Source organism: Mustelus asterias, chromosome 15, assembly GCF_964213995.1.
Source record: "Mustelus asterias chromosome 15, sMusAst1.hap1.1, whole genome shotgun sequence".
Classification (NCBI taxonomy): domain Eukaryota; kingdom Metazoa; phylum Chordata; class Chondrichthyes; order Carcharhiniformes; family Triakidae; genus Mustelus; species Mustelus asterias.
Window position 1 is genome coordinate 73919487 of NC_135815.1, and position 25665 is coordinate 73945151.

The 25665-nt window shown below is 42.1% G+C and overlaps 1 protein-coding gene across 3 annotated transcripts in view; it reads right to left on the bottom strand.

The window, feature by feature from the left end:
• Window positions 1–25665, bottom strand: part of agpat4 (1-acylglycerol-3-phosphate O-acyltransferase 4 (lysophosphatidic acid acyltransferase, delta)) — a 105864-nt gene that overhangs the window by 69508 nt on the left and 10691 nt on the right. For all 3 annotated transcript variants that reach the window (XM_078230126.1, XM_078230128.1, XM_078230127.1), the window contains one exon: window positions 21546–21777. In XM_078230126.1, coding sequence (XP_078086252.1) covers window positions 21546–21723 — 178 coding nt within the window. In that variant the 5' untranslated portion in view covers window positions 21724–21777. The remainder of the gene's footprint in view (window positions 1–21545; window positions 21778–25665) is intronic.

Below are 25665 nucleotides of genomic sequence, written 5' to 3' on the forward strand. Positions count from 1 at the left end.
TATATGTATTGGACAAAGGAAATTCAGTAAACAACCAAGGATTGAAAATGGTTCTGAGCATTAAGTTTTAGAAGAAAGGGGTATGTAAAGTGGAAATTTTCAATAATTGTACAACGGTGACTGCACATCAAATGTACTTCACTTATTACATCCTGTAGTTGTGAAAGGCACTATACAAATGCAAAACATTATTTTCTTTCATTATAAACAAAGCACATGCCTTTTTGGCATCCTGGCAAAATGTTAACATTAATACACACTGCCAGGTTACTTGATATAAACTAAAAGTCAAGTGTTTTCTTTGGGCTGTTTACCTCCTGTATTTGGGTCAACAACTGGGACCCCTGACCACATAGAATAAGTACCTGCAAGTACGTACAAGACTGATTTAACCCAATTAATGTTTGAGAAATAGGATGGAGAAGGTGGATGATGGAGAATGTGGCAGAGAAAGCAATTATTGGAATAATTTGAGTCATAAGCCTTGAAAATTAACATTGCTGAACCTGGATGCGAATCAAATACACAGACGGATCACTTTCACTTTATTCTACTGATTTAGTTTGAATTACCATTCAGGGTCTATCTTTTCAATGCCATTGATCATCTCATATCACTATTCAAATTTTATTTCAAAATATTTAATTTTTATGTTAAAAAATCAAGAATCTAATTTGGCATTATTCCTAAAAATTATCAATATTGCCACAAGGATGATTCAAGTTGGTCTACCATCTTGCCAAACCACCCTGATGACATTATCTATTGGGCACACCCCAGTGTGCCCAAGAGCAGAGGTTCCCAACCTGGAAGTCAAAGAAGCTTTCAAGGTGTTCACCGAAATTAACCACCAGGAAAAGAAAAATCAAATTTAGTTAAAAAGGGAAAGTTACATCATATAAAAAGTGGGATCAAGCTGAACAAACTGACATGTTTTCAGCCCTCAATTGGACCTCTGATTGCCCCTTCCCAAATGCTGGTGTGAAGATGGCAGCAATCGCCATGGAGCCCAGAATCGCAATCATTAAAAGAGGTGCTGTGACCACAGAATACAGATTCCCAGGCCAGAGCTCTCCATCTTACTGCGTTGTGTTCCCACCATGATTTGTGAACTCTTGGCTTGGTTCTTGGTACAGGCACACGTGACCTATTTTCACGAGACAAGACTGTAGTCTTACTCTGGTAGTTGCTTTAAACTGCTTTATTAACAGGTTAGAAGTGTCTCCCGAGTGTGTTCCATCCTCTCTCTCTCTATCCCTCGAGTCTAGCACATGGCTGTCTGATATCATTGACACATTATCAACACTACTCATTAGCAAATCCATTCCATCAATCCACTCCACACCCCGCCCCCAGTATTCTCCCCTCCATCCCAGCCCCCACAATATTCTATCAACCTAACAATCAGAATCTATGTAGATAGTTAAAACCATTACATTTAACTTTTTATTGCTACAAGGTACTCTAGCTCCTACTCTTCCCCCTTCAAGTCACCGGAGGGTTTTTACAAACGGTGACAGATTGTTAATTCTCATCCTTGATGAGTGGCAATCTTGGTGTACTCTTGGGAATGCTGAAAAAAATGACCAGCAGTTGAATAACTCCATGGGCAGGATATTCCAGCCCTTCCCGCCAGCAGGATCTTGCAGTCTTGCCAAAGGCTGTGGCACTTTATTGGAAGATCCGTGTCATCTGCACCTTGCAATTTGATACCTCATGGATGGAAGGAGTATTGGCTGAAGCCAAGTCTATATGATCTGCTAGTATGCTAATACTAGCCCCAGTTACAAATTTAAAGTTGTCATTGAAGTCTTTAATTTGCAATGTAACGGTCCTCGAGAAACCCTAATTTTTAAACTTGATCTTGTCTTTATTTTGAATTCCAAATTTTAGAATATAGGGTTTCATAAATATTTTCATTGTCTTCCGCAATTAAAGTTGTTAAGATTAGCAAAACTGCTTAAATGGCCAGTCTTCCCACACTGGAAACATTCCATGACTTCTGCAAGGCAGCCTTGGTGTCTGTGTTGTTTCTTTACGTGATGTGGAGATGCCAGTGTTGGACTGGGGTAAACACAGTAAGAAGTCTCACAACACCAGGTTAAAGTCCAACAGGTTTATTTGGTAGCAAATACCACGAGCTTTCGGAGTGCTGCCCCTTCGTCAGGTGGAGTGGGAGATGTGCTCACAAACAGGGCATACAGAGACACAAACTCAATTTACAGAATAATGATTGGAATGCTAATCAATGCTAATACAGCTAATCAAGTCTTAAAAGGTACAGACAATGTGAGTGGAGGGAGCATTAAGCACAGGTTAAAGAGACGTGTATTGTCTCCAGACAGGACAGCTAGAGAGATTTTGCAAGTCCAAGCAAGTTGTGGGGGTTACAGATAGTGTGACATGAACCCAAGATCCCGGTTTAGGCCGTCCTCATGTGTGCGGAACTTGGCTATCAGTTTCTGCTCAGCGACTCTGCGCTGTCGTGTGTCGTGAAGACCGCCTTGGAGAACGCTTACCTGAAGATCAGAGGCTGAATGCCCGTGACCGCTGAAGTGCTCCCCAACAGGAAGAGAACAGTCTTGCCTGGTGATTGTCGAGCGGTGTTCATTCAGCCTTTGTCGTAGCGTCTGCATAGTTTCCCCAATGTACCATGCCTCGGGACATCCTTTCTTGCAGCGTATCAGGTAGACAACGTTGGCCAAGTTGCAAGTGTATGTACCGTGTACCTGGTGGATGGTGTTCTCACATGAGATGATGGCATCCATGTCGATGATCTGGCACGTCTTGCAGAGGTTGCTGTGGGAGGGTTGTGTGGTGTCGTGGTCACTGTTCTCCTGATGGCTGGGTAGTTTGCTGCGGACAATGGCCTGTTTGAGGTTGTGCGGTTGTTTGAAGGCAAGAAGTGGGGGTGTGGGGATGGCCTTGGCAAGATGTTAGTCTTCATCAATGACACGTTGAAGGCTCTGGAGGAGGTGTCGTAGCTTCTCCGCTCCGGGGAAGTACTGGACGATGAAGGGTACTCTGTCCACCGTGTCCCGTGTTTGTCTTCCGAGGAGGTCGGTGCGGTTTTTCGCTGTGGCATGTTGGAACTGTCAATCGATGAGTCGAGCACCATATCCTGTTCTTATGAGGGCATCTTTCAGCATCTGAAGGTGTCTGTTGCGATCCTCCTCATCCGAGCAGATCCTGTGTATACGGAGGGCTTGTCCGTAGAGGATGGCTTCGTTCACGTGTTTAGGGTGGAAGCTGGAGAAGTGGAGCATCGTGAGGTTATCCGTGGGCTTGCGGTACAGTGAGGCGCTGAGGTGACCGTCTTTAATGGAGATGCGTGTGTCCAAGAATGCAACCGATTCTGGAGAGTAGTCCATGGTGAGTCTGATGGTGGGATGGAACTTGTTGATGTCATCATATAGTTGTTTCAGTGATTGTTCACCATGAGTCCAAAAAGAAGAAAATGTCGTTGATGTATCTAGTGTATAGCATCGGTTGAAGGTCCTGTGTGGTGAAGAAGTCTTGTTCGAACCTGTGCTTGAAGATGTTGGCATATGGAGGTGCGAATTTGGTCTCCGTGGCTGTTCAGTGTGTCTGGATGAAGAACTGGTTGTTGAAGGTGAAGACATTGTGGTCCAAGATGAAGCGGATGAGTGTTAAAATTGCATCTGGAAACTGTCAGTTGTCGGCGTTGAGTACTGAGGCAAGTTCAGGAAACCAGGATGTAGAAGCAGTTTGGGTTGAGATGTGAAATTATAAAGGCAAGAAGTCATTTGTGGAAGTGCTGTACAGGCTCAATCAGGCAATATTTCTCTCAGACTTAAACCTCTCTATAATTTTTATAATACTCTGAAACCCCAGGCAGAACCCAAGTAAACACAGATGCATTAGTTCTGCTTAAACAGTCATTCTATGTCTAAAATGAGTACTTCTCTTGTTCCTCCAGCTACTAAATTTAAGCATTTCCCAGACAAACCATCACCCTGCAAATCAGAGCTGAACTTTAAACATATCCCTTACAGAAAACATGATATAAATATACTATAAAGGAAGAGTATCATCACACTACAGTGGAGCTGGTCAGAAAGGAATGGGCTGTTTAATTTACATATAGATTAGAAAAATCAGATGGGCAAAGGCAACGTAGATGAGTTTCATAGAAAGTTTGAGATAGTTTCTTAGAACAGCACATTCAAGAGGTAACCAGAGAGCCAACTATGTAAGATTTGGTATTGTATAACAAAGTGAGATTAATTGATAACCCCATAATGAACTCACCCCTAGGTAGCAGTGATCATAATATGATTGAATTTCATTCAACTTTTTTGGAAGAGAAGTGTGCATCCAAGATTAGTATTTCAAAAACTTAAACAAGGACAATTATGAGGACCTGAAAGTAGAGCTAAAAGTGAACTGGCAAACATGCTCAAGGAATAGATCAATAAAGGTTCAGTGGCAGACATTTAAAGAGATATTTCAGAATACACAGGTTAGACACATTCCAATGAAAAAGAAAAATTCCGAGGGGTCATCATCCATGGTTAACTAAAAAAATTAACAGCATATATTTGTGCAAAGATGGAGGGCAGGTCAGAAGATTGGAAAGACTATGAACAAAGAATTACAGAAAAAGTGATAACAAGAAAAAGTCTACAGTACGAGAAAGCTAGTAAATAAGGACATTTGAATGAGTGTTAACAGTGTGCATTGGTCCTAAAGAAAATACAAACAAGCAAGCAAGGAAGGCGCAATCAACTGAAAGATAGAGCTGAGACAGTATAGAAGGGGAAAAAAGTCGCAGTGGCTTTGTATTCTCACGCTGCATTTTCTCTGCTTCCCAATTTGTTGCAGCAGCCAAACAAATAGTCAAGTTGTGAATCAGTGGATATGTGAAAAACATTTCCAGAAACTGGTGTTTCTGGACAGGAGAGGTTATAAGTATATAGAAAAAGTACTTGTGGGCTCCATGGAATTTTGATAACATGGAAAAACCTCAGAAGAACACATCCTAGAGCACCTGCACACAAGACTTGGGCCACAATTTAAAACCAGGCTCAAGGAGATACATGATACTTGGAAATATAAATCACTGGATCTTAAAATTAATTTCTTAACTTCCTGTAGCTCTGTCCAATTATGATCATGCCTTACTATGCAAACTTTTCATAGCATTCCTTAGCAGTAATACCATGAGATTATCCAAGCAAGGACGGCTAACCAACTGAATATTGAAGTATGCAAGAAAACCGATATGGTTGCATGTTGGGTATTTCGACCCAATATAAAAAAAGCCATTGCCTTCAACACCCCCATGAATTATTTTCACCCGAGCTCGATGGCTTTTAGTTCCTGGTTTAGCAGTGCCTCAACTTTAGAATTCTCATTCTAGTGTTCAAACACATCCATGGCCTTGCCTTTCCCATCTTTGTAATCTTGTTCAATCCTACAATCCTCTCGGGTCACTGTACTCCCAATTCTGGCCTCTTGCACATCCCTGCTCTCCTTTTCATCTGAAGGCACAGCCATCTGGCATACCACATAGGCCCCAAAGCTATGGAATTCTCACTTTAAGCCTCTCCACTTCTCTCTCCTCCTTTAAATCACACCTTAAAACCTAGCTCTTTGACCAAGCTTTTGTTCACATAACCCAATATACGTGGCTGAATGTCAAATTTTGTCTGATGACGTATTTGCATAATGCCTTTTAGGAACAAATTATTATGGTAGCATGAATGAGCACATTGAGGAAGACCACTTCACCTAGACTTCCAGAGATCTCCAAGCATGCACTCTCAAAAAAATGCACAACTCTACTCACTTGCTTCATAAATCAGTACAGTTCATTTAGTTACTAAAAAAGGTGATCAATGACAAAAAACTGAACAGAGTACCCACATCAATGCACTGAATTCAGTAGATAAAAATTACATATTTAACTACATAAAATTATTTTAGGAAACAACAGTTAAGTTATACAGCCAACTCATGAATAAAAGTTTCACTTAAGTTTTGTCCAACTCTCAACAATTGGGGGCAGGCAGATGGCTTCTAAACACACATCAAGTGTTAATTTATTCCTAGAATCATACTTTTTGTTGTATGACAACCAATACAATTTCATCCAAAAATAATTATTAATTCAGGCTCCTTACCAGAAGGGTGTCATCCTGGTACTGAGACACATATTTACGACTCCTATTCTGTCATTGGAATACTGCATACCTAGCTGTCATTTTCTGCATGCTATGAAGTGTACTTATGCTACATAAATGATATACTTTTTAAAATCTGAATGTTTCTTTGTCTACACAAATAGGATAAATACACATAGCAACACTCAGGACACCAGAATCATTCGTTAGCTCTAATGGCTTCACTAATTCACCTCAGCAATTCCATAGACAGCTCACATTGCACTACAGCATTTCTGTACAATTGGTACAATGGCACATTGGAATGTCCTACAAAATATGCTTAAGCAATTTTTGGAAACCAATAATACAGCTGCCAGTTTAACCTTGAAGGAATATATAATACATCTTTCAAGATTCATGAGCACCAAAGGGTTCAACAGCGAAAGAGCTGAAACTGCATCTAGTGTATCATTAAAGTAACATATATACTAGCAGCCAACTTCAAGCATGACACATCTCTTCCTGCAGGTCAAACAATTACAAGGTCCTTTCAACAATAGGTTTTATTACAGAATCTGCAAACTACCCTGAAAAGACCTACACATTCATTTTCATTAGTAAAAAGGAAAATTCAATTACCCTTCACAAATTGTAGTAAGAACAAACCATTTTCATGATGTTGAACTAACAAATTGTTAAAAGATCCAATTAGTTAAACGATCTAATGTCACTACTTGGTCTGATAATTCTTACAGGAATCAAAGATATAAATCAACTCTTAGGCACAATTTGCATTACTGCGGTATGGCCATAGACTGAGAGAAAATAGCCTTCATGGAGTAAACATCAAGAATATTTACGCAGTGGCAATGCACAAAGGAGAAAGCTGAAGAAGGGAGAGTGGGTTGACAAGAGTCCATTAGTATGATTGCAAAGCTATTTTTGATCAGTTCATGGGTGGGGTGTGTGGGGCAAGAGACCATGCTGGCCACTAAGATGTTTTTCTGAGGCATTAGCCACCATTTAAGTAAATCTACTTGTCCTCTCATCTTATTGTCTCTTCTGAGTACAAGGCTGGTCTTACTTCACTACAACCCTACCTTTGACCCTTTCTCCTTTTTGATATTACAGAATGGTAATCAGGACTGTAACCTTCCAGGTATTGAAGTACCTTTAAGACTTGATTACCTGTAAGACTCGCATTCCAACCATTATCTTGTAAATTGAGTTTGTGTCTATATATGCCCTGTTTGTGAACACAACTCCTCACTCACCTGAAGGAGCGACACTCAAAGCTTGTGCTACCAAATAAACCTGTTGGACTTTAACCTGGTGTTGTGAGACTCCTTACTGTGCTTACCCCAGTCCAACGCCGGCATCTCCACATCACAGGTATTGAAGAACATGGAGACAATGAATATGAAGACAAACTTTCACCTAATTTTAGCCATGGTCATCAGCTCAGATATTATGCTTTTCCATTCTTCCCAAACAAATGTATAATTTCTCAACATTTTGCTCTCCTTTTGCACAATCATTTAACTGGTCAATATTTCTTTGCAGCCTGTTTGCACCTTCCTTCGATCTTTCTTTCCTACTTTGCTTTGTATGAGCTGCAAACTTAGATATATTACACACAGTCCCTTCAAGTCAGTGATGTTCAATTCAGGAAATTCAATGGTGAAGGATGATATTGGTACCAATCATTACTCATCTTACATTTATTGACAGTGAAATGTTGCAAGTATATACCTCTTACCTTGTTTCAGTGAAGGCTCAATTAATGTTCTCCACCTCATAATTAAACAATAGTACAATTAATAATTATAGATCATCAATAGCTGAGCTCTAAGCACTGATCCTTGTGGCACTTCACTACCACACCCTACCACCCCAAAAAATGACCTGTACTGTTTTCTGTCCATTAACCAATCCCAAATCCATGCTAATCTATTACCCCAATTCCATGAGCCCTTTTCTTGTGACAATCTCTTGTGTAGTACCTTAGTGAATGCCTTCTGAAAATCCAAATATATTAAGTCCACTAGTTTCCCCTTATCTGCTCAGCTAGTTAGACGATCAAAAAATGTTAATACATTTGTTAAATAGTTTCCCTTTAATAAAACTATGTTAACTACCTAATCATTTCACCAAGTACCTTGTTATTACATCCTTAATTGATTCTTGCATTTTCCTTATTACAGATGTCAGGCTAACCAACCTATAGGTCTCCACTTTTTTCTCCCCTTCCTTTTTTGGAATACAGGGTTACATTTGGTTGTTTCAATACACATGAACCAATACTAAAATCTAGGCATTTCCAGAGGGTCAAACATAATGTACAAAGGATGTTAATGTTTGTGGAAAAAGTCAGAACCAGGAGCCATTAATACAACGTAGTCATTAATCAATCCAAAAGGAAATTTTGGAGAACCTCCTTGAGCCAAAAAGTGGAATTTGTTACCACATGAAGGTATTTTGTACTTAGAGAAGCTAGATAAACATCTGGTAGCGAAAGAAACAGAAGAGTAATTTGATGGAGTTGATGGGAAGAGGCTTGTTTTGAGCACAGACACAGCATGGACCTGTGGGACCAAACAGTTTATTTCTGGACTATTAATGCTAACTGATATGCAGTAACAATTCAAACCACAAGGGAACAATTCTCTGAAAAAAAAATTCTAAGTGTCAAATTTGCATAAACACGGAGTAAATCACACTGGTTTTTTCAGCGGAAGTTTCAAAATGCATCTCCCACACTGCACTGCTGTGTGCACTAGCATTAAAAAAATCCAAAAATCAGTGGGCGGGACCTATTCCCCCCGGAGAAGCCGGCAGCATAACATTGAGTAGGACACTGCACACGCACCAATCTCCGCCATGACAGGTCGGTGAATGCACAGTGACTCCGCACTGCCGACCTCCTGAACATGCCTGGGCCAATCCCGACCCCCCCCCCGCCCCAAGCAAGCTGACCCTTCCACCAACCCGATGGCCAGCCCTGATCGCTGGCCTCCCTCTGTCACTCAGCCGAAATGCAGTGTGTCAGCAGGAACGCCATCTCCACTGATTGCCCCCAGTGCCCCCCCCCCCCAATCAGGCCCCACCCTGTGCCTGGTGGGCAGTGCCCATGTGCCCTGAGCATTGGCATTTGCCCCTTTGAGCAGTGTCAGGGAGCCCAAGCAGCAATGCCCAGGAGATACCCCTCCGGTGCTTGACTCTTTGGGGGGCTTCGACATAGCTCTCTGCAAGTGGGGAGCAATACTAAACCACGCTAGAGTGAACCACTCCTGGCTGGGGAGGGGGGGGGGGGGGGGGGGGGGGGATAGGAGAGACGCTAGCAGCCCGGAGCTTTCAATCCCAGGCCCGCTAATAGGATTTAAATTGTATGCAAATTAGAATCTGCATACATTATGCAGCTCTGCGCCGAATTCTGGCACGGAGCTGATGGCACCGGAAATCCGGCACTCAGACTCGCGGAGGCCATGGCACACAGTGGGAAGCCCACAAAATGGCCTCCACTCAAGTCTCCCAGCCCGCTGCTCTACAAAAGCAGCACAGCAGGATAGAAGAATCGCCCCCTGTTTCTCACATAATTTGGAACTGTTGGCAAACATTACTGTCAACACAAAAGTCGAAGTGTGCTTGTTTCTTCCTTCAATCAAATTGACCTACAGATAAATCAAACATACTCAATTAGGCTGATCATAATACCGTAGTTAACTTTAGGAACAGGGGGCTTTTTTGTGGTACCTTTCGGTACTTAATTGGCTTTTTTGATCAGGAATAAAGTCCAATCATGGTCCCCACGAGGGACAAACCAGATCCAAGCTGACAAGACAAGGATATTGCATCCCCTCTTGGGCTTGGTCAAACAAGATTGTAGCTGACAGAATGAGGCATTACACCCCCTTCCAGGCTTGATCTTATCTAAAAGGCCAAGTTGACTTTGAAAAATTGCATCAGGTAAAGCCTCGTTTTAACCTCTTGGGCTATCCTGATCCCTCACTCTACCCAGGGCAAACAACGATTGCATGCATCAGCACACCCAAAGTGCAATGGGCTAGCCACGTCATGTGCCTGATCACGGTTTCACCCCTGCCAGGTAATTCATTCACCGGTGTTGATGTAGGTGATGAGGCAATAATTGGTCACATTGGATTTGTCCTGTTTTCTGTAAACAGAACATACTCAAACAACTTTCAATTGTTAAATAACAGTGTTTCCAGGTGTTCTGGAATAGCTTGGTTAGAGGTATGTCAATTTTTGAAGTACAAGTCTTCAGCGTTGCAGCCAGCACGTTGTTTTTGTTGTACCCTGCATGCTCAATGTTTTATCATGTCACCTGAGTAATTGAAGAGGCGAAGACTGACTTAGTGATGTCACCTGGAGTAACTGAAGAATTGGGCAAAGACTTAAGGGGGAGAAGAATTATCTATTCATTACTTCGAGCTGAAAATGGTTGCAAATGCATCAAACCCATCTTTTACACATGTGCTGCAATCTGCCAGAATTCAGGATTGTTCATGGAACTTCCTCCTTCCATTAGTTGTTGAATTCACAATAGGATGCGGCAGAGCTTTAATGTAATCTAGTAGCTGAGGGATCGATTAGCGCTGTCTATAGCATGCTGTTTCTGCCGTCTGTCATGCATGTGATCTGGTTTGCAGCTTCACAAGGTTGGCACCTCAGTTTTAGGCATTCCTAGTGCTATTTTTAGCATCCACACCCCGAACTGAATCGAGGTTGTCCCCTGATTTAATGGTAACGGCATTGAGAAGGATATACAAGGCCATGAACTTATAGATGCACAAAAAAATACTGCAGGTGCTAGAATTCAAATTAAAACAGCATTGGTGGAGAAAGAAACATAGTTAAACTTTCAGGTCTGTAGTGGAATACAGTTTGCCTTCATGACTATTGTCCGGTGGCTCTGACATCCATCATTATGAAGTGTTTTGAAAGGTTAGTCATGGCATGAATCAATTCCAGCCTCCCAGACTGCCTGGATCCACTACAGTTCGCTAACCGCCGCAACACGTCCACAGCAAACGCCATCTCCCTGGCCCTGCATACAACCCTGGAACACCTAGATAACAAAGACACCCATGTTCAACTCCTATTTATTGAATACAGCTCAGCCTTCAACACTCTTATTCCCACGAAACTCATCTCCAAACTCCATGGTCTGGGCCTCAGCTCCTCCCTCTGCGACTGGATCCTGAACTTCCTAATGCAGACACCCCAATTAGCAAGGATAGGCAACAACACCTCCTCCATGATCATCCTCAACACCAGTACCCCACAAGGCTGTGTTCTCAGCCCCCTACTATACTCCTTATACACCTATGACTGTTTGGCCAAATTTCCCTCCAACTCAATTTTCAAGTATGCTGACGACAGCACTGTAATGGGTCAGATCTCAAATAATGACAAGACAGAGTACAGGAATGAGATAAAGAAGCTGGTGAACTGGTGCGGTGACAATAATCTCTCCCTCAGTGTCAACAAAACAACGGAGATAGTCATTGACTTCAGGAAGCGTACTAGAGGGCACTTCCCTGTCTACATCAAAGGGGACAAAGTAACAAAACGAAGGAGATTGTCATCGACTTCAAGAAGCATAGAGGAGAACATGCCCCTGTACTACATCAATGGGGATGAAGTAAAAATGGTCGAGTGCTTCAGGTTTTTAGGTGTCCAGATCACCAACAACCTGTCCTGGTCCCTCCCCATGCCGACACTATAGTTAAGAAAGCCCAACAATGCCTCTAATTTCTCAGAAGACTAAGGAAATTTGGCATGTCAGCTATGACTCTCACCAACTTTTACAGATGCACCATCGAAAGCATTCTTTCTGGTTGTATCACAGCTTGGTATGGCTCTTGCTCTGCCCAAGAGCACAAGATACTACAAAAGATTGTGAAGGTAGGCCCAATCACGCAAACCAGCCTCCCATCCATTGACTCTATCTACCCTTCCCGCTGCCTCGGTAAAGCAGCCAGCATAATTAAGGAGCCCACGCACCCCGGACATTCTCTATTCCACCTCTTCCGTCGGGAAAAAGATACAAAAGTCTGAGGTCACGTACCAACCTACTCAAGAACAGCTTCTTCTCGGCTGCCGTCAGACTTTTGAATGGACCTACCTTGCATTAAATTGATCTTTCATTACACTGTAGCTATAACTGTAACACTACATTCTGCACTCTCTCGTTTCCTTCTCTAGGAACGGTACGCTTCATCTGTATGGCATGCAAGAAACACTACTTTACGCTGTATACTAATACACGTGACAATAATAAATCAAATCAATACTGAAGTTAGAAATAAATAAGCATGATCTTATAGCTGTTACAGAAACAGGTTACAAGGTGGCCAAGGCTGGTATCTGAATATTCAAGGGAGTTTGACATTTCAGGAGGACAAGAAAAAAAGGAAAAGGTATTGGTGTAACTCATTATTAAAGAATGAGATTAATAGAGTATTGAGAGATGTCCTTGGTTCAGAAGAACAATATGTAGAATCAGTTTGGTTTGGAAAACAAAACAACAACACTCACCCCAAGACAGAGTATTCAAAGAACAATACAGCACAGGAACAGGCCCTTCGGCCCTCCAAGCCAGTGCCGCTCCCTGGTCCAAACTAGACCATTCTTTTGTATCCCTCCATTCCCACTCCGTTCATATGGCTATCTCGACAAGTCTTAAACATTCCCAGTGTGTCTGCCTCCACCACCTTGCCTGGCAGTGCATTCCAGGCCCCCACCACCCGTGTGTAAAATATGTCCTTCTGATATCTGTGTTAAACCTCCCCCCCCTTCACCTTGAACCTATGACCCCTTGTGAATGTCACCACCGACCTGGGGAAAAGCTTCCCACCGTTCACCTTTCATAATTTTATACACCTCTATTAAGTCTCCCCTCATCCTCCATCTTTCCAGGGAGAACAACCCCAGTTTACCCAATCTCTCCTCATAACTAAGCCCCTCCATACCAGGCAACATCCTGGTAAACCTCCTCTGTACTCTCTCCAAAGCCTCCACGTCCTTCTGGTAGTGTGGCGACCAGAACTGGACGCAGTATTCCAAATGCGGCCGAACCAACGTTCTATACATCTGCAACATCAGACCCCAACTTTTATACTCTATGCCCCGTCCTATAAAGGCAAGCATGCCATATGCCTTCTTCACCACCTGTGATGTCACCTTCAAGGATCTGTGGACTTGCACACCCAGGTCCCTCTGCGTATCTACACCCTTTATGGTTCCGCCATTTATCGTACAGCTCCCCCCTACATTATTTCTACCAAAATGCATCATTTCGTATTTATCAGGATTGAACTCCATCCGCCATTTCTTTGCCCAAATTTCCAGCCTATCTATATTCTTCTGTAGCTTCTGACAATACTCCTCACTATCTGCAAGTCCTGCCAATTTTGTGTCGTCCGCAAACTTACTGATCACCCCAGTTACACCTTCTTCCAGATCGTTTATATAAATCACAAACAGCAGAGGTCCCAATACAGAGCCCTGCGGAACACCACTAGTCACAGGCATCCAGCCGGAAAAAGACCCTTCCACTACCACCCTCTATCTTCTGTGACCAAGCCAGTTCTCCACCCATCTAGCCACCTCCCCCTTTATCCCATGAGATCCAACCTTTTGCACCAACCTACCATGAGGGACTTTGTCAAACGCTTTACTAAAGTCCATATGGACGACATCCACGGCCCTTCCCTCGTCAACCATTCTGGTCACTTCTTCCAAAAACTCCACCAGGTTAGTGAGGCATGACCTCCCTCTCACAAAACCATGTTGACTATCGTTAATGAGTTTATTCCTTTCTAAATGCGCATACATCCTATCTCTAAGAATCTTCTCCAACATAGTCCCCACCACGGACGTCAAGCTCACCGACCTATAATTACCCGGGTTATCCTTCCTACCCTTCTTAAATAACGGGACCACATTAGCTATCCTCCAATCCTCTGGGACCTCACCTGCGTCCAGTGATGAGACAAAGATTTGCGTCAGAGGCCCAGCGATTTCATCTCTCGTCTCCCTGAGCAGCCTTGGATAGATTCCATCAGGCCCTGGGGATTTGTCAGTCTTTATATTCTCTAACAAACCTAACACTTCCTCCCTTGTAATGGAGATTTTCTCCAACGGTTCAACACTCCCCTCCGAGACACTCCCAGTCAACACATCCCTCTCCTTTGTGAATACCGACGCAAAGTATTCATTTAGGATTTCCCCTACTTCTTTGGGCTCCAAGCATAATTCCCCACTTTTGTCCCGGAGAGGTCCGATTTTTTCCCAGACAACCCTTTTGTTCCTAACGTATTCATGAAGAAATAATGAGGGCATACAAGTACTATAAGTTAAAGGTGATTTTAATCTTAATATAGATTAAATGAATCAAATTAGCAAAGGTAGCTAAGGATATCAGAGGTAGGTTCTTTACGCAGAGAGTGGTTGGGGTGTGGAATGGACTGCCTGCAGTGATAGTGGAGTCAGACACTTAAGGAACATTTAAGCGGTTATTGGATAGGCACATGGAGCACACCAGGATGATAGGGAGTGGGATAGCTTGATCTTGGTTTCAGATAAAGCTCGGCACAACATCATGGGCCGAAGGGCCTGTTCTGTGCTGTACTGTTCTATGTTCTATGTTCTATGTAGCCTGGACTGTGAGTTTACAAGGTGCATTCAAAACAAATTTCTTAGAGCAATGTGGAGCCAACCAGGGGGCATGTTATTTTAGATCTGGTAACATATACTGAAACATGATTAATTAATGACATGATAAAAAAGCCTCTAGGCAACAGTGATCATAACATGATAAATTTCACATTCATTCAGTTTGAGCGAGAGAAATGCAGGTCTAAGACTACTGTCTTGAGCATAAATAAAGGCAATTACAAGGGTATGAAGACAGAGCTGGCTAAATTGGAAAAATAGGTTAAAATGGCAGACATTTAAAGAGATATTTCATAACTTTCAACAAAGATATATTCTACTGAAGAAGAAAGATTCTATCTGAAGGATGCACTATCCATGGTTAATTAAGCAAGTCAACAAAATAAATTTGAAACAAATGCATACAACACTGCAAACATTAGAGATAGATCAGAAGATTGAGCAGAATATAAAAGCAGCAAAAGAATGGCTAAAATGAGAGAAAGAGAAAACTAGCTAGAAATATAAACAGATGAGTTTCTACATGCATATGTTTTTTTAAAATAGGTAAGTGAGCACGAGTTCCTTTGAAGACATGACTGGGGAATTGATAATGGGAAACAAGGAAGTGGCAAAGTATTTTGTATCAGTCTTCAAGGTAGAAGACAGAAAATACGTCCCAAGAATAGTTGAAAATCAAAGAGGAAAAGAGAGGTAGGAACTTAAAAACAATGATCATTTAATAAAGATACTATTGTGACTAAAAGTTGACAAGTCTCCCAGGCCCAATGACCTGCATCCTAGGGCTTTAAAGAAGTAGCTGCAGAGATAGTACATGCATTGGTTATAATCTCTTAAAATTTGCTGCATTTTGGAAAGATCCCAGTGGTTTGGAAAACTGCAAATGCAACAGGGCAATTCTCCCAAAAAAATTCTATGTGTCGAGTTTGTATAAAAACTGGAGTAAATCACACTTTTTTTTCAGTGGGAGTTTCTGAATGAACCTCCCACATTCCTATACACTGCAGAGTGCACTAGCGTAAATTAGTCCAAAAATCAGTGGACAGGACCTATTCTCACTGGAGAGGCCAGCAGCATAACGCTGAGCGGGCCACTGCGCATGTACCAATCCGTCAGCGCCAAGGTCAGCACATGCACAGTAACCCCGCAATGCTGACCATGTGCCCCCCCTCCCCGCCCCATCCTGCTCTCTCCTTCCCCTCCACCCCTCTCCCCCAGTCCCGACTTCCCCCCTACCGGCAGACCCAACCCTATGCCCCCGGACATTGGCACTTGGCAATGCCAGGGGGCCCAGGCTAGCACTGCCAGACTAGGCTAGCAATGCCCAGGGGAACCTCTCCCCCATGCCCAACCCTCTGGGGGACCTTGATTGCCCCCCCTCTTCCCTCCAGCGGGGGCCCGGGACACACTAGCCGGCCCACTAATGCAATGTAAAATAAATGGTCATGAATATTCGCATAATGGCCCTGGAAATCCAGCCACCGGAAAGTCGCAGAGGTCGTGGCGCCCAGCAGGGAGCCTGCGAAATGACCTCCGCTTGAGTCTCCCGGCTCGCTGCGCTACAAAAGCAGCGCAGTAGGATGGGAGAATCGCCCCAACATCTCTATTCAAAAAGAGAGTTAAGAAAAGAAAGAGACAGAAAGTAGGAAACTATAGGCCAGTTAGCCTAACAAAGGTCATAGGCAAGATTTGAATCCATTATTAATGAAGTTATAACAGAATACTGAGAAATTCATAATGTGATCAGGCAGATTTCAACATAGTTTTGAGAGAGGAAATTATGTTTGATTAATTTGTCAGAGTTCTTTGAGGAAGTAACAAGCATGGAGTATCCAAGGTCACCATTGCTGACGTCAGAGCAGCATGCTCAAAAGTCAACCCACGGAAAGCAACTGGCCAGATGGCGTACTCAGACCAGCACTCAGGTCCTGTATGGACCAGCTGGCGAGGATATTCACAAATACCTTCAACCTCTCTTTACAATCAATCAATCTGAGGTCCCTATCTGCTTCAAGACGACGACCATCATCCCAGTACCAAAGAAAAGCCAGGCAGCGCGCCTTAATGACTATCGTCCGGTGGCTCTGACATCCATCATTATGAAATGCTTCGAAAGGTTTGTCATGGTACAAATCAATTCCTGCCTACTGGACTGCCTGGATCCACTAGAGTTCGCCTATCGCCGCAACAGGTCACAGTAGATGCCATCTCCCTGGCCCTACATAACGCCTAGGTAACAAAAGACACCAATATCAGACTCCTATTCATAGACTACAGCTGATCCTTTAACATTATTCCTAGGAGACTCCTCTCCAAACCATGGCCTGGGGCTCACCTCCTCCCACTACAACTGGATACTAGGCTTCCTAACCCACAGACCGCAATCAGTAAGGATAGAAAACAACAGCTCCTCCACGATCATCCTCAACACCGGTGCTCCACAAGCTGTGTCCTCAGCCCCTTACCATGCTCCTTTGACTGCATGGCCAAGTTTGCTGATGACTCCACCATTGTGGGTCGGATCTTAAACAATGTCGAGACACATGACAGGAAAGAGATGGAGAATATGGTGTACTGGTGCAACGACAATAATCTCTCCCTCAAGTGTCAACAAAACGACAGAGATAGTCATCAACTTCAGGAAGCAGAGTGGAGGGCACACCCGTCTTCACCAATGGATTCGAAGTAGAAACGGCCAAGAGCTTCAAGTTTCTAGGTGTCCAGATCACCAACAATCTGTCCTGGTCCCTCCATGCAGATGCGATAGTTAAGAAAGCCCATCAACACCTCTACTTTCTCAGGAAACTAAGGAAATTTAGCACATACGCTACAACTCTCACCAACTTCTACAGATGGACCATAGAAAGCATTCTTTCTGGTTGTATCACAGCTTGGTATGTCTCCTGTTCTGTCCAAGACCACAAAAAACTACAAAGGGTCGTGAATGAAGCCCAGTCCATCACTCAAACCAGCCTCCCATCCATTGACACTGTCTACACTTCCCACTGCCTCAGAAAAACAGCCAGCATAATCAAGGACCTCACGCACCCTCGACATACTCTCTTCCACTGGGAAAAAGATACCAACCAACTCAAAAACAGCTTCTCCCCTACTGCCATCAGATTTTTGAATGGACCTACCTCGCATTAAGTTGACCATCCACTACACCCTAGCTATGACTGTAACACTATATTCTGCACTCTTTTCTTTCCTTCCCTATGTATAGTATACTTTGTCTGTATACTTGCGTCTGTATAGCGCGCAAGAAACAATACTTTTCACCTGTATACTAATACATGTGGCAATAATAAATCATATCAATTGATAAAGGCGCAAGAGTAATATTGGATTCCAAAAAGGCATAATTGCCATATAAAAAGGTTATTACACAAGTCTTTGTGGTGTTGAAGTTAACATATTAACATGGATAGAAGATTTACAGGAAAAATAACCAAAATATCATTTAAATGGAAAGAAACAATGGAATCCATAGTATAGAGGAATCCATGTCCTAGTATAAGCATCACAAAAAGCTAGCATATAGATACAGCAAGTGATTGGGATTGCAATTAGAACAAAGTATAAAAGTAGGGAAGTATTGCTACAGCTGTGCAGAATATTGGTGAGAGCAACCCTGGAATGCGGTGTCTAGTTTTGGTTGTCTTGGCGAAATAATTGGCAGGTCGTGAATGACTTGGTGAGTGATATAATTGCATTGGAAGCAGTTTAGAGAAGACTCACTGGGCTGATGCTTGGGATGAAGAGGGTGTCTCGTGAAGAAAGGTTGAACAGGTTGAGCCTAAATATACCCTACAGAGTTGAGAATGAGGGGTGATCTGAAACCAAAAAGATTCTAAAGGCAAGGTCCATGCTGGGAGGATGTTTCCCCTTGTGGGAAAATCTAGAACTTGGAGGCATGGTGAAAAAAGGATCTCTCATTTAAGATAGATGAAAAGGAATTTTTTTCTCTCCAGAGGGTTGTTTGGGAAAAATAATTTGAAAGCCTAAGAGCAGTGGAGGTTGGGTAATTGAATATATTGAAGACCGAGTTAGACAGATTTTTGATCACCAAGGGGGTCGAGGGTTATGCAAGACAAGCAGAAAGTGGAGATAAGGCTACAATCATATCAGCCTTAACGTTATTCAATAGCAGAGCAGACTCAAGGGGCCCAATAGCCTACTCCTGTTCCTACTTATGATCTTATGCTGTTACAGATAGCCCACATCAACTCATGAATCCAGTCTTAAGTATACAGAACTTTCTGAATTACCCCATTTGGAATTGTGTTAGTGGCCCACAACACAATGAAGGGCACCCTCAGTATGAAGACGAAACTTCATCTCCCTTTGGGGCAACAAAAATTAATGTACCATTTGCTTTCCTAATTGCTTACTGTACATGCATATTAGCCAGAATTCTGATCTTGACTCCGGCGGCTGGGACTCTCTGGTCCTGCTACTGTGGAGATTTGGTTGACATGCTTGCTGTCAGCAGTAGCAGGGTGTGCAAGACTGGAGAATTCCAACCATTAACTTTGTGATTCATACCCAGGTTTCTTTAAATACAAAGATTTCCCAATCTCCCACCATTCAAAAAAAAAATCAGCTTCATTTTTCCTATCAAAGTGAATTACTTCATATCTCCAAATTCTTCCACGTTCTTGTTCATTTACCCAACTCGCCTATATCCCCCTGTAGGCCCTTTGCACCCTTCTCACCAATTATTTTCCAATTTAACTTTGCATTGTCAGCAAACCTGGAAATGCTACACTCAGTCCCCAAGTCATTAATATAGACTGCAAAATAGCAGAGGTCCAAGTGCCAACTCTTGCATCACACGGCCAGTTGCAATCTGCCAAACTGAAAACGTCCCTTTATTTCTACACTCTGCTTTGTCCATTAATCACTCCTCAATCCATGTTAATATATTATCCCCAATCCTAGAAGTGTGAATGTTGTGATAACTCATGTGACGCCTTATCAAATGCTTTTTACAAACCTAATTACACTACATCCATTGATTTCTCCAAACCCATCCTACTAGTTAAATCCTCAAAAAATTCTAACAGATTTGTCATAACACAATTCCCCTTTCATAAATCTGTTTTAAGTTAACACATCCCTAATATACTGATGCAAGGACCTACTGTTCCCTATTTCCTCCTTTCTAAAATAGCAGTTATGTTTGTTACCATCCATCCAAACCTTGGGAACTACCCTAGAATCCAAAGAGTTCTGAAGATCAAAACAAATGTATCCATCATCTCTGCGTTTGCCTATTTTTAAAAACCTAAGATACAGATCCTGAGGTTCAGGGAATTTATCGCCACTAATTTCCCCAGTACCATTTCTTTATACTGATTTTGCTATGTTCCTCAATCTCTCTAGATGCTTGATTACCTCATGTTTATCCATTATTTAAAAAGGGGCCTAGGCAGGAATAGTTTACTAACCATCACACTGCTAATTCCATGGCTGGCTGCCTACATTTCCTAATTCAGGAACCTACGACAATTCAAATTTTAATGTTCTCAGGAATTCATAATATGTTTGCAACATTACATAAGGCAGCATGTGACATGCTGCAATGTTGATCTTCGGATTAGAAAATGATAGTAAAAAAAGCTATCATATTTTTAAAGTATCCCAGACTCTAACAATCTTGTCAATCTGCAACAAAATACCCTAGTTATCATCAATACAGTGTCTTTTAAGGACATGGTGCAGGATTTTTTACTACTCAGAAGCTTTTTCACTTCACCCACCACAAGTTCCCAAACACAACTGAGCAATGTTTCCTTCATTTTTTTTAAAAGTTTGAGAAAGATACAAATTTAGCCCAGTTTGTAGCGGAATGGAAACAAGAGCCCATGATTAAAGCTATTCCGGAAGCCAACTGACTGTCAATAATTTCAGTGCTTTATTTGCCAAGGCTGGCACAGTGGCAAGCACTGCTGCCTCAGTGCCAGGGACCTAGGTTTGATCCCCAGCTTGGGTCACTGTCTGTGTGGAGTCTGCACATCCTCCCTGTGTCTGTGTGGGTTTTCTTTGGGTGCTCCAGTTTCCTCTCAGTCTGAAAGAAAATGCTAAATTCTCCCTCAGTGTACCCAAAAAGGCGCCGGAGTGTGGCGACTAGGGGATTTTCACAGTAACTTCATTGCAGTGTTAATGTAAGCCTACTTGTGACTCTAATAAATAAAAATTTAAAAATAAACTTGAGCTAAGACCAGTGCCTTCAGACCTGGTGAGAAAAAATAGCTTGAGGACAGGAAAGCGTAGCATGATTATTTCAATCTGGAGACAATTTTGTTTCACGTTTGGAACTGTTGAATTTTTTTTTGAGGGTTCCACAGGAGTTCATACTGTCTAACTACATCACCATTAGTAATCTTTCACTTTAAAGTACTGTCTCAGAATTCCAAAGCTTTTTGAGTAGACTGTGAATTATGTTTCCAAACACACAAAGATCAATTTGCATCATGACAATAATTTGTCAATATGTAAACCATCAGATCAACACAAACAGGGCAACATGCACTTCAAAAATACAATTCACACAATCAGAACTGCAATACGATATGTTGATGAAATTACTTAGCTCCCCAAGCTGGTTCTTTTCCCAAAAGGTCACAATGTCAACTGACTGCAACTATGGCCATCCAACTCCACATAGGTAAAATAGACCTCAATAATAGATTTGAATAAAGATTTCCTTACGGCTGGCAATGCAATATGCCAATCTGCAATTGATTCGTCTGTAGAGTTGCTTGTTGATTGGCCATATTATCAGTGTACACAGCTGAAGGAAGTTGATGATGAGTCCAGTCACTACAAAGATGTAGCATATTAGAAGGTGGCAGATGAACTGAGATTTCAAGAAGGCTATGATACCCATTGCTTACAAAGCCTCCAATATAGCCACCAAATGTCCAGAGTTCATAAAGAAAATCTGCAACACAAAGACAGATCATTAAATATTGAAAGTGACTGGAATTAATTTGAAAAAACAAACATCAATTAGACTACAATTCAAAATGTTGACGGACAAAATTCTCTTTTCCTTAAAATGTGACTTTACTAGAGACGTAGAAGCAAAATACTTATTAACAGTTGGTATTTGGCTAACATGATAACACCTCACAATGGCCAATGCTAGGAAATTGCAACACTGTTAGGCAGCTTTGGTTCAAATCTAACCTTCCCCCTTTGACATTTAATGGCATTACCATCATTGAATGTCACAATGTCAACTCACCATCAACATCCTGAGGATTACCATGGACCAGAAACAGAACTGGATCAATCACACAAATACTTTGGCTAAAAGAGCAACTCAAGCAGCTGGGAGTTCTGAGCAAAGATACTCACCTTCTGATTCCCCAAAGCCTGTCCCCCATCAGGAGTGTGATGGAAAACTTTCCACTGGCCTGACTGAATGCCGCTCCAACAACATTCAAGAAACTCGACTTCATACAGGACAAAGGAGTCTGTTTGACTGGCACCCTATCCACCACTGAAGCAGTGTGGCAACAGTGTGTACTATCTACAAGATGCACTACGGAAACTCACCAAACCTCCTTTGACAACATCTTCCAAACCCGCTACCTCTACCAACCAGAACAGGCTTCACCAACCTTTTCACTTGGACGGGGGCACATTTCAACTTTTCCTCACTCAAGGGGCTGATGAGCACATTTTTGCCAAGATTTGGCACAACATTTAACATGAATTTCATAAAAAAACAATGTCAAAGCAAGAGTATTTAATAAAAATGAACGTCAAAAAGTACCAAGCAGCACAGTTACCAATAAAACATTTTTTGCCTTTTCACTTAAGAAGCAATGCCAGAAACAGACAGACTAAGCCCAAAGTCATGGGGACCAGGTAAGGGGTGGAGACTGGGGCCAAGCTAATGAGTTGGGTTTAACTAACACTGACCTTGCATTCGCCTCTGGTGGCACACACACTGTTCATACAATCCCTACAGTGCAGAAGGAGGCCATTCAGCCATTGAGCCTGACCGACAACAATCCCATCCAGGTCCTATCCCTGTAACCCCATGTATTGGCCCTTCTAATTCCCCTGACAGACAGGGCTATTTAGTATAAAAGTGAAATACTGTGTGGATGCTGGAATCTGAAACAAAAACAGAAAATGCTGGAAAATCTCAGCAGGTCTAACAGCATTTGTGGAGAGACAATACAGCCAACGTTTAGTCAAGATGACCCTTTGTCAAAGCTGCATTTTAGCAATGGCCAATCCACTTAGCATGCACATTTCTGGATTGCAGGAGGAAACCGGAGCACCCAGAGAAAACCCACGCAGACACAGGGAGAACGTGTACCTTCAAGATAGACAGTCACCCGAGGCCAGAATTGAATCTGGGTATTGGTGCTGAGACACAGCAGTGCTAACTACTGTGCCACCCATTCTGTTCTGGCCTCAGCAGAGTTCAAATGAAAGTGAGGATCGGAAGCTGGTTGTCCATCAGGCTGGGTATTCCTCATCTACTTGCCTACTTCGTGGATAAGTTTTTGGGGGAGGGAGGGAAGGGTGCATGCATGTCTGGCTCATTCCCAATCTCAGGGTTCTTGCTCTCACCGACTCACTCACCAGACTCCCCACAAACTCTGTCACTGGGTCAAAATCCTGGCACTCCCACCAAACAGCATTGTTCATGTACCTACATAACCTGGATGACAAACGGGTCAAGGCGGTAGCTTAGCATCATTTTCTCAAAGGCAACTACAAATTGGTAGTAAACGTTGGCCTAGCCAACAAAATCCACATCCCGTAAAATCTCCCGTTGACCACTTCCTTCGCTATGCACTTTTTCATAATCTTTCAAGTGTTCTGTATATAAACACTTTTTCTGGACCATAAAATGCACCACTGAAATAGGCCCAGTAATAATCAGCAGTTCTGGTAGTGTACTTGAAGATTAATGCTTCCAATCATGTTTAGATACATTCCTGAAGGTGTCATCAAATGATCTCATCTCCATCAGTTCTGCCCCCACCAATGTTTACCCAACACACCCAGTCTTGTAATGGACCGCTTTTCCATATTAAGCATAGAGTTAGCTATTTGACCGAATAATTCTTGACTGTCAAACAGCCAAATTTCCCACTTCCAATATTTTAAAAGTGATAAAAGAAAGTTCTCAAAGATTTCTAAATGTACAGTTTTTGTTAAAGACCCTATAATTTTTCACCCAGGTTTGCAGCAGTGTCCCAACTACATATCATCCTGACTCAGAACTATATTGCCATCTCCTCACTATCACTGGGTCAAAACCCTGGCATTTCCCTCCCTAACAGCAGTGTATGTATACCTACCCCACATAGACTACAGCGGTTTAAGATGGCAGCTCACCACCACCTCAAGGGCAGTTAGGGATGGGCAATAAAAATGCTGACCTAGTCATCAATGCCCACATCCCATGAAAGAATAACAAAAATCCTATTTACATTTTTGACAACGGCCAAACATCGGCTTTATACAATGAAGGATCCATGTATTGTGACTCAAAATTCATTTTCAAATCTATATTCACCAATAGTTTCCCATTCCTGTAATTCCTTTGTCTGTTCCTTATTCCAAAGTGCATTACTTTATATTTGAATACATTAAACTGCATGTGTGTTCCCACCACTCCCAAACAATTTAGGTACGCCTGTAGATTCTATCCACCCTACTTTAATGAAATCTACAAATTTTTAGATGCTCTGCTGACACATTTCTAAGTCTTCCATTACCTTGAAATTGACGATGATTCCAGAAATTTATTTGGCCCCATTGCCCAAATATAGTAGTTACCCAAATGTCCATGTTCCCTGTAAAATAAGAATTTTATATTTGCTATTCTCCAGTACTTTAATGTTTGCTCTTCTCTAGCAAACCCCTAACCGTCTCTGCTTGTGGTGTTGCTATATCTTCCTGCAATTCTTGGGCGTACCCTATTTGGTTGAGTTTTTAAATAACTTGAATCTTATTTGCATATCTAGCTGCCAAATCAATGGAAATGTTTGTTTTATTACACACCTCCTTTTGACTCTGAACATCCATCTGCTGTTTTTCATACTGTTTTTCTTCTCACCTAAATGGTGAACAAAAAACTGTTCTAATGTTTTGGCTATGTTACAAGTCAGGTTGGATACTTCACGGTGTTCTATGAAGCTCGCCTGACTTGTAACATTTTACATTGAATTTGGCTAGGATGAGCAGGAGAGGTTTCACTCCAGGTGCGATTCAACTGACCCACGAGGAGCTTTTATCAAAAACAAAGTTTAATTAAGAATACTGTTGACATGTATAGTAAGACAATTAGCAAGAACTTTTAACAACTACCAACAAGAAACACAACAATCATGATAATGTATAACTCTTAAGGAAATATCTCTAAATGTGTTCCAATCAAAGCCAACATCCAATACACAAAACCCTCCAAATAAATACAATACAGCATAGGTTACTGCTCACTTGTTACAGGAATCCCACCTCCTGGGTTTAATGCCGAAAATCCCTCAAGAAGAAAGGGTTGTAATCGAATCTGTTTCCCAAAACACAGCTTCTTAAAGAGAAGAACTGGGAGAGAAAAAGACTGCTTCTTGGCTTGCTGCTAAACTGCTTCCAACACAAATTCCAAAACAAAACTAAAAAGCCCAAAGGAAAAAAACCCTATCACCTGACAGTCACAAATGAAACTGAAAGTCCTATCACCTGACTGACAGCTTAGCTCTACCTCCCAATAACATCGCTGAAGCTGTAAGCTGCATGATTTTTTTTTAAAAACCCTTTCTTAAAAGGTACACTCACATGACAGCTATATTTACAT